The sequence below is a fragment of the Pleurodeles waltl genome, chromosome 9 (genome assembly GCF_031143425.1).
Source record: "Pleurodeles waltl isolate 20211129_DDA chromosome 9, aPleWal1.hap1.20221129, whole genome shotgun sequence".
Taxonomy (NCBI): domain Eukaryota; kingdom Metazoa; phylum Chordata; class Amphibia; order Caudata; family Salamandridae; genus Pleurodeles; species Pleurodeles waltl.
The window spans coordinates 552,340,183-552,353,108 of NC_090448.1; the positions used below are offsets into that span (position 1 = coordinate 552,340,183).

Here is a 12,926-nt window from a genome sequence, read left to right on the forward strand (position 1 = left end):
TGAACCTCAGACAACTATTAAATATGCTGTAACATTGTTCCAAAGCACAATGCATTGATACCTGATTATGATAGAAAACTCAAACCAAGGGGTACATAGTAGAAGCCCCAACCATTTGAAAGGAAAACAGCAACTGAAAACAAAAATAGCCATGTGTTCATGGGAAGCAACTAGGAACACATTTAGAAATGACATGAAACCCAATGTTGTTTACAGAACAACATGAACCTCACACCTACCAGTTGCCCAGTTGGATATGTTTTTCTGTGCTGCAATGTGATATTGTTTTCAGGTTATGCCAGGCTCAACTTAAGTAAGGTTCTACGGCAGGAGTAGGGCTTTGGGTGCTCCCATTGGGGCTGTGTTTATCAGTAGGACTTAGTGGGGCCCAATTCAACCTGAGTTAAAGCTAATGCCCCTACCCCCAGCCCTAACCCAGATCTTTTTTTCTTTGGCTGGTCTTCTTCAACTAACAGCAGAGAAGCAGGCTCCAGAACTGGTCACGGTTTGTACTTCTGAATTTTTGCGGTTCAATTTGAGAGCAACAAGCATTCTGGGAAAGAAGGAGCGCAGTACTTCATAGCTTGAAGTGACCCTTTTCCATTAGTGCCACCTTCATCAAGTCCGGGCCTTTTGCATACTGTTGTTGTAGGATCCACAGAATGCAAAGTGGTCTTGGGTATAAAGCTAGGATTGGATGAAGCGTTACTCACGACAATAGGCAGATGGCACACAGACTGCTTTCACAGGATTAGCAGGGTGGGGTGCCAATTTACAGATTCTTCTTTTAATTACATGCAAAATTTACGTCACTTGAACTGCACAAGGACATGTCCGCTGTACAGTGCTTAATTTGTGCCGGTATTTGCCCGTGCTCCGCACCAGCACTTATTTATAAACACCGGTACTTGTTTATTAGAGTTCGCCACATGGTAGCACTCTCGGCCTATTGTTTGAGCAGAGCATGCGTGTTTAGCTACTTAATGTACTAAGAAATGATAAAACTCGCCCCACCAACCCTTCCCTACAGCTTTGGGTGACCTGCAGTTGTGCAAAATGTCGCGCTTGGTTAAATGCGATAGCAGGTAATGGTGACCCAGGCACTGGGGACCAGTGACACGAGCCTGGAGTTGTGCCGACTGCAGTGGAGTACCCTGAGCCCTGGCAGTCCTATTTTACAAATAAAGCAGTGCCGGGGTGCGCTTTCTTGCGGCTGTGAAATGGCGACGAGGAGAATGGCCAGCATTGTACAAAGCACTCCCATGAATACATTTAAAAACACACCCAGGACCAGGAACTAAGGAAGCCCTATTGTGCAGGGTTTCTGATAACTTTGTACTGAACTGACATAAGTCCGACATATTATTAGAAAGATGTCTGCGTTTCCTGCCGCAATCGTTTGAGTGGCGCGAGGGAGGGGACAGCACAATGTTGCACCGTGTATTGGAGATGTGGGACACCCTGCTCCCCACATGCGCCTCCCCTTCCAGTCATGAATTAACGGGGATGCTGTATTCTGTTTGTTAATCACTGGGGGCCAGAGTCCATAGGCTGCTTCCTTTCCACAAACAATGGCGGGAGCAGAAAAGACATGCGGTGGGGGAGCGGGAATCCGCTCCGCCGGTTAATTTGCTGGCTCTCGCCTTGTCTTCTGGTATAAAGGGAATCCTGGCCCTGCCCCCAGAGGGGCGGCGGAGGGCTATTCCAGGCCGCCAGGCCTGACCTCGCTGCCCTGGGCAGCCTGGGTCTCACATGCCGCGAGCAGGAGGCCTTCCGCGCTGCGCCCTCCTCTCTTCTTCCCTCAGGTTCTCTCGGCTGGGTGCCCCTGTTCTCAGGGTAATTATCAAACAGATGGCATGTGCTGGAATGCATGGGCTCCCTCCCCTCCCGCTGCATATCTTGCAATAATCACAGGCATAGGCGCGATCATAAGATGACTGTTAAACATAAACATATAGACTCAGACACGCACACACGAGCATAGGTGCGTGCAAAGACGGATGCGCTCCACACATAAAATGCAGAACCACGCAAATTCAGCTCATGCATGCATGCACAGGAACAGATCCACAGAAGCGAACACAAAGGCCCGTAGGTGTACACAAGGTAGAAATTGAGAACACAACAGCTGGCGATTTCAAATTTAAATGTTTGCCTGTACCTACATGCACATGCACCCACGATGAGTGCATACATAGCTGACACTGAAAGCGCTGTCATCCACGCAGAGTATACACACAGACTCGCACACACGTGCTCACACAGTACAGACTGAAAGTAAAGGATCGTGAATGCACTCAGGCAAAACCATACCGATAAACACGGGCACACACGCACCTATGTATGGTTGCATCCGGACCACACAGACCCCGGACCAGCAGATATGAGCATGAAAGCCAAGCTGACATACGGAGACACATAAACTTACCTGAGCTTAAGACAAACAGTCCATGCTCAGGCCCAATCTTCGGTGAACACATCCAAGCACATGTAGATATACAAGAACCTACCACGAGGAAAGTATTGAGCGCGTGATCCACTGAACACTTACACAAGTGCTGGGGAACTTCATAGACACGGCTACTCTCCCTTCTCTCAGGGACTCTCACTGTAACTACTTTGCATTCTGATCCACGAGCCAGCTCCTAGAGGCCGTGTACATGGCAGTGGCATGCTATATACAAATCCGTTATCAATGGAGGTGTTGGTGTATTGCACAATATCAAGACTTAAACACAAATTTTAGGTAACATGAAGGGCCTTAATTGTAGCCCAGAGGGGACGTAAGTCCTCTAATTTCCAGAAAACATACACCTATATATATGAAATTGTATTCACATCCAAATATCCAACACCTCAGAAGCAGCCTGTACCTTACAGATGGGAATGTACGGCACTCACCTGAAGCTTAACCACACCAAAACAGAGTTTCTGCTGTTTGCAAAGGACAGCAATCAACAAGTAGTCCAAACCGGACTCACAAACATGAAATAGCTTTGAACCTCAACCCTGGATACGATTTCACCCTCAAAGAACATATCACTAACCAAATCAAGATGGCCTGATACCAACTTTCTCCCCTAAGGAAAGTGAAATCATTCCTACCAGAAAGCGACTGTCACATATTGATTTAAATTTTGAGTTTGTACAAAGATCCTCTGCCTTTCAGGTAGGTTCACACTATATAAGTACTGCATCGATACAGACATGCATACATTGATACATGAATCTTTACACACAGAAAGGTATCCATTGGCTGAATTTCCTTCATAACAATTCAGCTGGCAGAATCTGCTAGAAGCAAATGCTCCACCCTATTTCCAACCTCCTCAGAAGGTTGCAAGGCAGACTTGATCCCCCACTTGGATTGGAACGTGTTACCTGCACACTGTACAAACTGCTCCGCAGCAGGTGTTCAACCTAACAAGCTACCTGCCTTGCTGCAGTCATGTATATCTCTTCATTGTTCTAAGCTAAATGTCCAGTGCATTCCAATGAAAATATGAATATGTTCCTTCTTCCAAACCCTTCCTTCCATTTCATTTATCTCTATTGCAGGAGGCAAAATGTAGGACAAATGCGCACTGACATTTGACTTTCTATAACCAGAAACATGTAGAGTTTGTGGACGAAGGAAGGTCTCAATTTATTGTACCACATTAACAAATATTTTGCTTGCAGAAAGAATAAAGAGCGATATTATAGTCCCCAGAACCACTGCAAACATCTGGTATCACAGTACCCCTTAACCAATATCATCCGGAACACCACAATGTCTGTGCTTACCACCATCACCACCACCAAAGCCACCATCACCGGGACACAGTAAGAAAACCAAAGCTAGGATATAAACCTTTACTATGACAACTGCAAAAGACTTCAACTGCAACGAAAGCAAACCTTGAAGAAACGCAATGCGCCAGAATAAACCTCCACCAAACCCAGCCCAAAGAACAAGTATCGGCAGAGCCAACAGGACTGGCTTTTTGCTAGGGGAAGTGTTTGGTCATGGAAGGTGGGTAACTTTTTGTCTGTTGACTGCACCAGTCCTTTAAAGAAAATCCCATAAAAAGCATAATTTGTAATGCTACAGCAATATGGAAGCTGGGAGCAGGGTCCTTTGCTGAACAGAGTTTATGAGCAGACGTAAGCTATGCCTCACAGAAAAGTGTTCTGAAAAAGAGGCAGAATATGAAGTCCGTATTGTATGTGGTGAATTTAAAAGGCATACCGAGCAAAATATTGCATAGTTGATACTTTTAACAATGGGTCAGTATCTTAGTTACATCTCTAAGAAAGCATATGTACATGTATATCCATACTTTGTGAAAAAAACATAAATCAAACACCACGTTATCTTGACATTAAATTAAGGCACATGAATTCTCAAGTGCAATTAGAGAAAAGCACAGTGATTTTATGGCAGGTCTTACTGAGGTTCTAACAAAACCTAAATCAGAAGATATAATGTTCTCATATGTGCACAGCAAATAGATAAAAGAGCACACACACACACACACACACACACACACTTGTGTCATGTTGCATGTGTACCCTAACAAAAGGACTACTTGATGCTGTATCACCAAAATATAATGGGAACATATTGGGAACATTGTAGCCGTACCCAAAATGCCATGACCATACTGAAGAGTCTGTCTAACCAAAGACAAAACATACAAAACACATGAACCCAAAAGGATAAAAGGGGGGCGTCCCAATGCCCATTCTAACTCTTTTCTTCTTCCTACTGTATTTCTTGTAGAACTGGGCTACATTAAGGCCTCAGGAAACAGTAACCTTAGATATGGCTGGTTTGCAGCAAATGGGTTACAAAATGGCCTTGTCACTTGGGGAGCGGGAGCACCCAAATAACAAACCCCTTCTACATGGAGCTTTACAGATCCTTGTGCTGTAGCTTTTCCCCCTCCAGCCTCAGCCTTGTCTCTCTACATTCCATCCCCTTCCTGCGCCGTTAGGGTCACACTCCTTCGGTTCTCTGTTCTCATCCAACAGGTCACAAACAAAACACCAAGGGGCTCCAAAGACCTAGCCTGGGTGTCCCATCATTACACACTGCAAACCTTCCAAAGAAAAACAAGTTGTAATGTTCCGAACACACAATATTTGGCAGGATAGCAGGCAGAGCGCGAATCTACAGCATGCATGCTTCCAACCACACCGTTATATGTAAAACTGGGAGCAGCTTTCCCAGCACCTATCACCACCTGCTAACCTCGTCCCTTTTCTATATCCACACTTCACAAAAGACACTAACAACTATGAATGCACATATGCCCATGTCAGGAGTAAGCATCCCGCACCCTCATTGTTTTCTCCTTGTATCTTGGTACTTTCAAGTCTTCAGAAAGAGGACTGGATTAACTACTCTAAGCCGAGATGTGACATGTTGCTGGATCTAGTCACAGGAACTATGCCTTCATTATTTTCCACAGGGCCCAAAGTTTTGAATGTTTTTACTGAAGCTTATTTGGTTCTTCTGCTTTGTCATGAGGGCTGGAGTGGCCATAACGGGCATCAGGCGTGTCCCTGGGAGGTTGGAAGGGTGGGGCCAGTTTTGCAGCGGTGGGGGCTGATTTTGTTACTGGGAACCCCCCCCCCCCCCCAGGGTACTGGTAGAAGAACATTGCTAGGGCTGCTTTGGGTTCCCAATTCGGCCCTGTGGTACAGTTTTTTTTTTTTTTTAAATCTAGGTATGTATTGACAAATGATTCCTAAACTGAGATTCCAAGCTTCTTTTTTCTCACCTCCACATCCTCTGTGAAAAGAGACTTAATTCAGGTTTTGTTTCAGAACTTTCCCCACCCACGCTGAGCAAGAGAACGAGGGTAAGATTGTGAATGGATGCAAGCATAGAAATAACAATGATAAGTAACTGAACCCTGTAAACAGACATTATTGTTGTCCTGCCTACCACTGCCCTAAGCTGTCAACTGGAGCCAAGAGGTTACCTTTAAACAAGGAGTGCTAGATCCATGCCAGGGTTTACAATATATACATAACAAATACAATCTGGCCCTTGTGGACCTGCAGTGGGCAATGCTCTAACACAATGAGTTTCTAAGATCAACCGTCATCAAAGGTGAAAGAAGAATATTGACTCCCGCTATATCGTCCAGGTAAATATAAATACATAAACATAGATTTATTATCCGTAACTCCACATTTATTGACCTTGGTGATATGTTCTGACCTTGATCTGTTATCCGACCTTCCAATATGCCTGATTTAACTGCTTTTAACTATTGACAAACAAGCACTTTGATGGGTGAGACTAGTAGCTCCATTCTTTTTGTGGGAAAGCAAAACTACAAGACTCAACATTCCAATGTTCTGTTGCCGCCCACCCCTACAGCCCCCTTTTGCAATGTTGTATTTGTGAACTGAAGGCCTCTGAGGATTTCTGCAGACTTCTGAAGTGCATTTCTCTAGAGGCAGAAGATGTAAGTAACACTCCAGTCTCCCACCTTTTAAAATTATCACACATTTATCTTCGTTTATCAGTTTGTACTTCCAAGGAAGTGTTTTATTAACGCATTTCAAGATCAGCAGAATTTCTCCAGATGCTCAACCAGCTGGATGGGTGGCGAGACTATAGCATTACGCCTACACTTAGAGCAGAGGTTGGGCGCACACATGCAAAACACTTCACAAAAGAACCACAGTCCAACCATCCTAATGTCAACACACTGATGGATATGAGGGGAACGGGCACAGAGGATGGGAGGGTAAGGGTAAAAGCGCCATGGACACGGAGGGTTTGAAAAGGCCAAGGAGGGTGGAAGTTGCGGGAATTCAATGGCCAAAGGAGATTGAGGGAAGAGCAGAATCCTGGAGAGAAAACAAAGTGAAGTGTTGAAGGTGGATAGAGAAGCACACCAGGAAGACAGCTGGAAAACAAATGCATTCTCATTGAGTGCTTTTAAAAAAAGATGGAAAGTAGTTCCTGAACAGCTGGCACTCGTGGAAGAATAGAAGGAAGCAATCAAAAAGGTGGTCAAAGACTAAGTTCAATAGGAGGGTCAAACACAAGACGGACCGGCTAAAGCAAATAAAACATGCCAATAGTATGCAAGCTAATGTGAGTGACAAAACTTAGTGCCACTGGTAAGCAATAGTCAGAAGACATTGCTAGGTAAGTTTCAATGTCTTTACAATCAGACAGCTGTGATATGGGGTAGGTTTTGACCTCATAAAAAGGGTTCACAATTACAACAGCAATTCACAAAACAGGTATTAAGTTAAACCACACAGGACCCAGCCACTGCACCAATTCACAACTACTCAAAATAGTTACTTTTAAAAGCAGCCAAAAAATATGAGATGAGTTTGTTTTAACCAATCCAGGCTAATTTGAAACCCATCAACAATGGTGAATATAATACAGGGTGTTGATACTATACGATTTCACTAGAAGTGGGCACTGTAAGGCCTATAGATGCAATGAAGGGAAGGGGGTGGGGGCTGTGTAAGGAACCCCCTTCGCTTCATTGCATCTAGAGGTGGTGTCAGCATCCACTGGACACAGTAAGGAGGAAAGACACAGGACAAGGAGATCGCTGCGGGAGGCATGCAGTGTATGAGGATGACAATCAGTGCAAGGTAAGGAACGCTAATGAATGAGAGGAGCACGGTAAGGAAAAGGAGGAGCACTGTCAAGGAAGGAGGAGCACTGTCAAGGAGGGAGGAACAAGGTAAGGAAAGGAGAGACTTGGTAGCAGTACTGCAAGGTCTGAGAGGAGCGCTATTTAAAAGGGAAAATAACACTGCAAGGAACAGGAGCAGTGCAGGGAAAGAGAAGAACACTATGTTCCCTTCCAGTCCCTACCCACTTGTCTTGCCCTGCTGCGCTCATGCTTAAGAGTTTCAAAGCCCTCTTGTTGTTTTCTGTGTTTCAGTATATTTTGGCTACACCGGTCTCCTGTTCCTATTAAATGTAAAGCACGCCGGCACCCTTCTCTTAAGAGTATCGCAGCTATTACAAGAAAGAGGAGGAACACTGGTTGGAAGAGGAGGCGCACTGTATTGGAGAATGACCACTACATAGAAGGCAAGAAGCACAGTAAAGTTTGAAAGGGAAGAGATGAAGTTTTCCTACCTTGTTCACTGGAGTTGTCCCCACTCTGCGAGGCAATTCCACCACTTGAGGGGCCGGGCGTGCCGGAGTGCGTGGAGCCCGTTTCGTCATGATCACGTATCCAAGAGTTATTCTGAAAGTAAGACAGAGAGTGTGAGTTGTGGATTTCCCAGAGCGCTCTACTCAACAATGCATGCTCTGTAAAGTCTGTAGTGAACTATCAATCATTTAATGTAGACTGGATTCACAATTTTGCTTGTCAAAAATCCCACCTCAGTGCATCTCCTATGGTTGTACTACTATTATCAATGCTGACTCATGATTAATGTTTTGGTCTAATAACCTAGAAGGGATTCACATACCCTGTGTTCCACTTTGCACAGCCTTTCAATTACAGGGCATGGACTCGCATTGGATTTATTGTGATTCCAACATGATTGCTGCGATTGCAAAATGATTTTGAGCAGTGGGACTGAGATAAGAATATACAATGTATTTGGATTATGTTAGTATGAACCAAGTTCTGCTCATCCTTCGATATGATTGCCTTTATGTTACCTTACATACATGCTAGGTGATATCAACCCTGCCTTTACTTCCATGTTACCTTACATACATACTAGGTGATATCAACCCTCCCTTTAGTTCTACCTTCAGACTGCCAGTGAATGACCAGCATTCCTTCCACTCGTTCACCTCTAATAATAAGAGGCTGCAAAAATGGAACTGCATTGTCCTATGACACCATGTTAGATTTAACAAACGGCATTAATCTTCTGGATCATGTACGAGGGAGTGCCCAAACAGCAAAATGTCATTCTTCCTAGGGTTCTGAAAACTCACGCACTACAGCTGAGGAGTTCCTTAGCATAAAGTTGTGGGCTTCCTGTCCCTGGAGAAGCAGTGACTGCTCAGGCTAACACAACTTTCGCCTTTTATGACTCTTTAAGCACATAACCAGAAGGGATTTGGTCGGATGGCCTTGCCCTCACTGTTGGTCTATTCTGTCCTCTTCACTGCTAAATAACCATCACTGCTAACTGCAGACACTCTGACTGCTGATACATCACTTGCTGTTCTCTGGGCGAGGACAAAGAAGCCTAACCTGTCAGACCAATAAGCCCTCCAAATCATGTCACCGAATATTGTATCGAATTATCCTCAGGCTTTTCTGATACCTACAAACCTGCCCATTGCCAATGTTTGCACCTATCTGTTATGGTAATCCCCTCTCTCCAGGTCAATACGGGTACTGTTTCCAGTCCAGGAATTATGTTTGATTCCCTAATGCATTTTGGGTAGTGTAGTCGTATTTGTTTCCCTTGAACTACTTAGACAAACACATCGGAAAAGTATGATTTGTAGATGAAATGTTGGAGACTGTGGAGACCATGACCATAATTGCCTGTAATAAAGTGGTTACATCACCACTTGTCTGACCATTAGTCACGCCTTTACTTTCCGATCTTTTCAGCTCATAGCCCTGGAGACCTTCTTTTCGTTGGTTTCGCGTTTTGCTATCTCCCACCCCTCTCCATCCACTTACCTCTCTCGGTAATCGACGTCAATTTAAATGTATCCCTTTCCTCACTCCTAAAACACAGGTAAGAGTTCAATCTCTTGTATGTTAGTAACAAACTTGCAGCAGCAAGGACCAGCCGTCAAATCCACTTTCTCTCCCTAACTTGTTGATTAAATTACTTTTTTTACGTCTACAGCACAACGTTCATTTTTTAATCTGTTTGAAGCAATAACGGAGGCATTCCAGAGAAGATGGGAAGGGCTACCTCAAGGACCCTCCTCCAGCTTGGCCACTGTTTGCTAGAGTGAAGTAGACGTTCTCTGCTGATGTGACACGCTTTCGGTCCAGATTTTCAAATTATGGGTTCCCACCACTCCACCTTTCACAACTCTCCCTCGACAGCACCAGGGGCTGCCAGACTGCTGAAGTGTGCTTTCTAGTAATTGTGTTGTGAAGAAAACGACTAGGGGACAGACTTCTGCGTTCTCGACCGAAAGCTGGGGAATTGATCTGCCAGATGCCCAATCCTCACCTGCCTCAACCCAAGACTTACCTTTTTTTATTATCCACCATTTAAATGGATGGTTGTGCTGCAAAGCACTTTACCCTAAACTCCAAAGCGCTCTTTAAGCACATATTCCTTCTGCATTATCTTCAGCTTTGAGAGAATATCATATGCATACCAGCAATGAGGATCTGGGGGCCATTTCCAAATTAGACACCTCTTTTCTTTGCTTGTCATGACATTTTCTAATACACTAACGTGCTTTGACACAAGGCTTATGGCAGAATTGGAGCTACGCGTGGAACCAACACAATACAACACAGTACTCTTTTTTTTCCTCTTTCCTATTCGATCCCTCCCTCTCCTCTCCTATAGAAGCTAAATTCCAGCCTCAGATGGTTCTCAGCTTTTCCATGAGAAAGTTTGCCTCTTTGCTCGCAAGTGATGGGGGCATTTTAGGCCTTTATTTGCAAACTACATTTGCAAGCGCTTGCACAATTTTCCATGCTAAAGCTATGGAGAAACAGGCATTCTGCCTCAACAAGTATACTTTACTGTATCTGATGCAAAGTGTACGATCATTTTGCAAATTGCCTCGGCTTTTGCCTAATGGTACTGTTCTAATCAACTTTAAAAAAATCACTATTTTTAGAGTCATTTTCCAAAAATATCTTTAGGGGATAACTTTTAACTCCTTCTGTCAATCACACTTTGCTCTTGATAAATCTTTGGCCAATGTTGGTAGTCTATTGCGTATAGCAATGCACAATTTGTCACTACTTTTCTGAAACAAATCCCTAGGGCAGAACCCCAGGTCCCATTGCTTTTAACATGCATGACTTGCTTCTTTGCTTCTAATATGTTTGGCTTACTCCAATTAAGAATAGCTTGCTTCCAGTAAGTGTGGTTAACATCCAACAAGCATTGGTTACACCCAATGAATGTGGCTTGCTTCCAATAAGCATGGTTGTTTCCACTATATTTTGCTTGCTTTGAGTATTATCTGCTTCCATTAAGTACTGCCTGCTTCCCATAAGTATTACTTGATTTCATTAAGTATTACTTGTTTATATTGTGTCTGGCTTGCTACCACTATTGCTTGCTTCCAAAAAGTATCACTTGCTTTTATTAAGTATCACTTGTTTCCAAAATGTAACACTTACTTCCAAATAGTATTGCTTTCTAAGTAAGCACTGGCTACTTCCAGTAAAATTGGCTTGCTTCGAATAGCTTTACCTTGCTAGGAGAACGTTTGACATACTCACAGCAAATAAGTCTCATTTCCAGTAAGTGTGACTTGCTTTAGATAAGCATAGCAGGCTTCCGATAAATATTGTTTGCTTTTATTAAGTATTACTAAATACTATCTACAGCTCACTTCCCTTTATATATGGTTGGCTTGAGCATGATACCTGTAGTTCACGACAACAGACGTAGCCTACTTGCAATAATTCCCACACCTGTGTAACCAAATTAAAAATTTTATTTTAAAAATTATGCTAGGCTGTGCCAGGTCATAACTGTTATAGCACCAAGATCATACAGTTTACTTAAATGTGAATTAAAAGAGATGAAACAAAGCTCCAGTCCCAGTCCAAAAAGAAAGCAAAAACAGATCGTCCCTAAATATGACAGCGGAAACAATTACAATTAAGGCTCCCAGTTTTCAATTTTTACTAATTTTTACAGCTAAATACAGACAGAAAACATTGTGTTTCCTAGCTGTATTTATGTTTAAAAGTGGAACATCTCTGAAAAGTTTGCTTCCATTGACTGGCTATTCACGCCGTCTGTTGCGAATTCCAAGACAGCATATGAGCAGATAGACAGCATGGGGAGTTAAAAAACAAATTCAAATATCATTGAATACAGACATATGTTAAATTACATTTATGGTAAATGTCTAATATTTACCTCTGGGTGTAGTGTTTTGCTATATCTTACTGCTGAATTTTGCGAAAACGGGATAGGCATCCAAGTATGAGTGCTTGTTTATCAGTTAAATAAATGTAGCATGGTTTACTTTAATTATTCGCAAACCGCAAAATAAATTTGGATCAATCCTAATAAAATAGCCCAAAAAATATGGATAAATGCAGACGGAAATGTAAAGAAAATAAGTACCATAAAACCAGAAGCCCTAATTACAATCCCTCAAGCAGCCACCAAAATATGTTTGACACACAGGTCCCATGCTCCCTGACTCCCCCTAGGGTGGGCCCTAAGGTACAAACTACACCTGGTCCGGGAGCTGCAGCAGAGTGCCACGAGTTAATGGCACGCTCTCTGTCCCGAGGAAACATGCGCAACTCCACAGCACCCCCTGGTGCTCAGACAATGGAAACACGCCGTTGCTTTGTTGAACGTGTAGGTAGACTTGATGATGACAGATCTGGATTAACGAGACGATTGCTATAAAATATCCGCTCTAGGCCATCTTTTCTATACGAAACGCACACAGTACCGTTACATCGTTTTCTATACCACTGCTGTGTGTTTTAGTATTTCCATTGTTTACGAAAATAAAAATAGCGGTGCTTGGCTTTTCACTTTGAGCGGAGTTTTATTCCCCACTGACTTCCAAGAGAGATCTGGCTTCCTTCAGATCCCTCCTGAGCTGTCACGGACTCCAGACTCCGGATGCAAAGTTTCTAAGAGACCTGTGACCTCACTGCAGGAATCTCGGAGAAGCTGGATTCATAGAAATATTGCTTCACGGAGATTACTCAATCCTTCACAGGCAAAACAGAGGGAATTTAGTACCAGGAAACGGAAAGAATGTCCACAGAAATATTGAATAA

At 43.4% G+C, this 12,926-nt stretch overlaps 1 protein-coding gene across 5 annotated transcripts in view; it reads right to left on the minus strand.

Moving 5' to 3' along the window:
- MEIS3 (Meis homeobox 3) overlaps positions 1 to 12,926 on the minus strand; it is a 117,229-nt gene that overhangs the window by 46,335 nt on the left and 57,968 nt on the right. For all 5 annotated transcript variants that reach the window (XM_069207488.1, XM_069207485.1, XM_069207487.1 and 2 more), the window contains exon 7: positions 8,120 to 8,231. In XM_069207488.1, the coding sequence (XP_069063589.1) occupies positions 8,120 to 8,231 (112 nt within the window). The remainder of the gene's footprint in view (positions 1 to 8,119; positions 8,232 to 12,926) is intronic.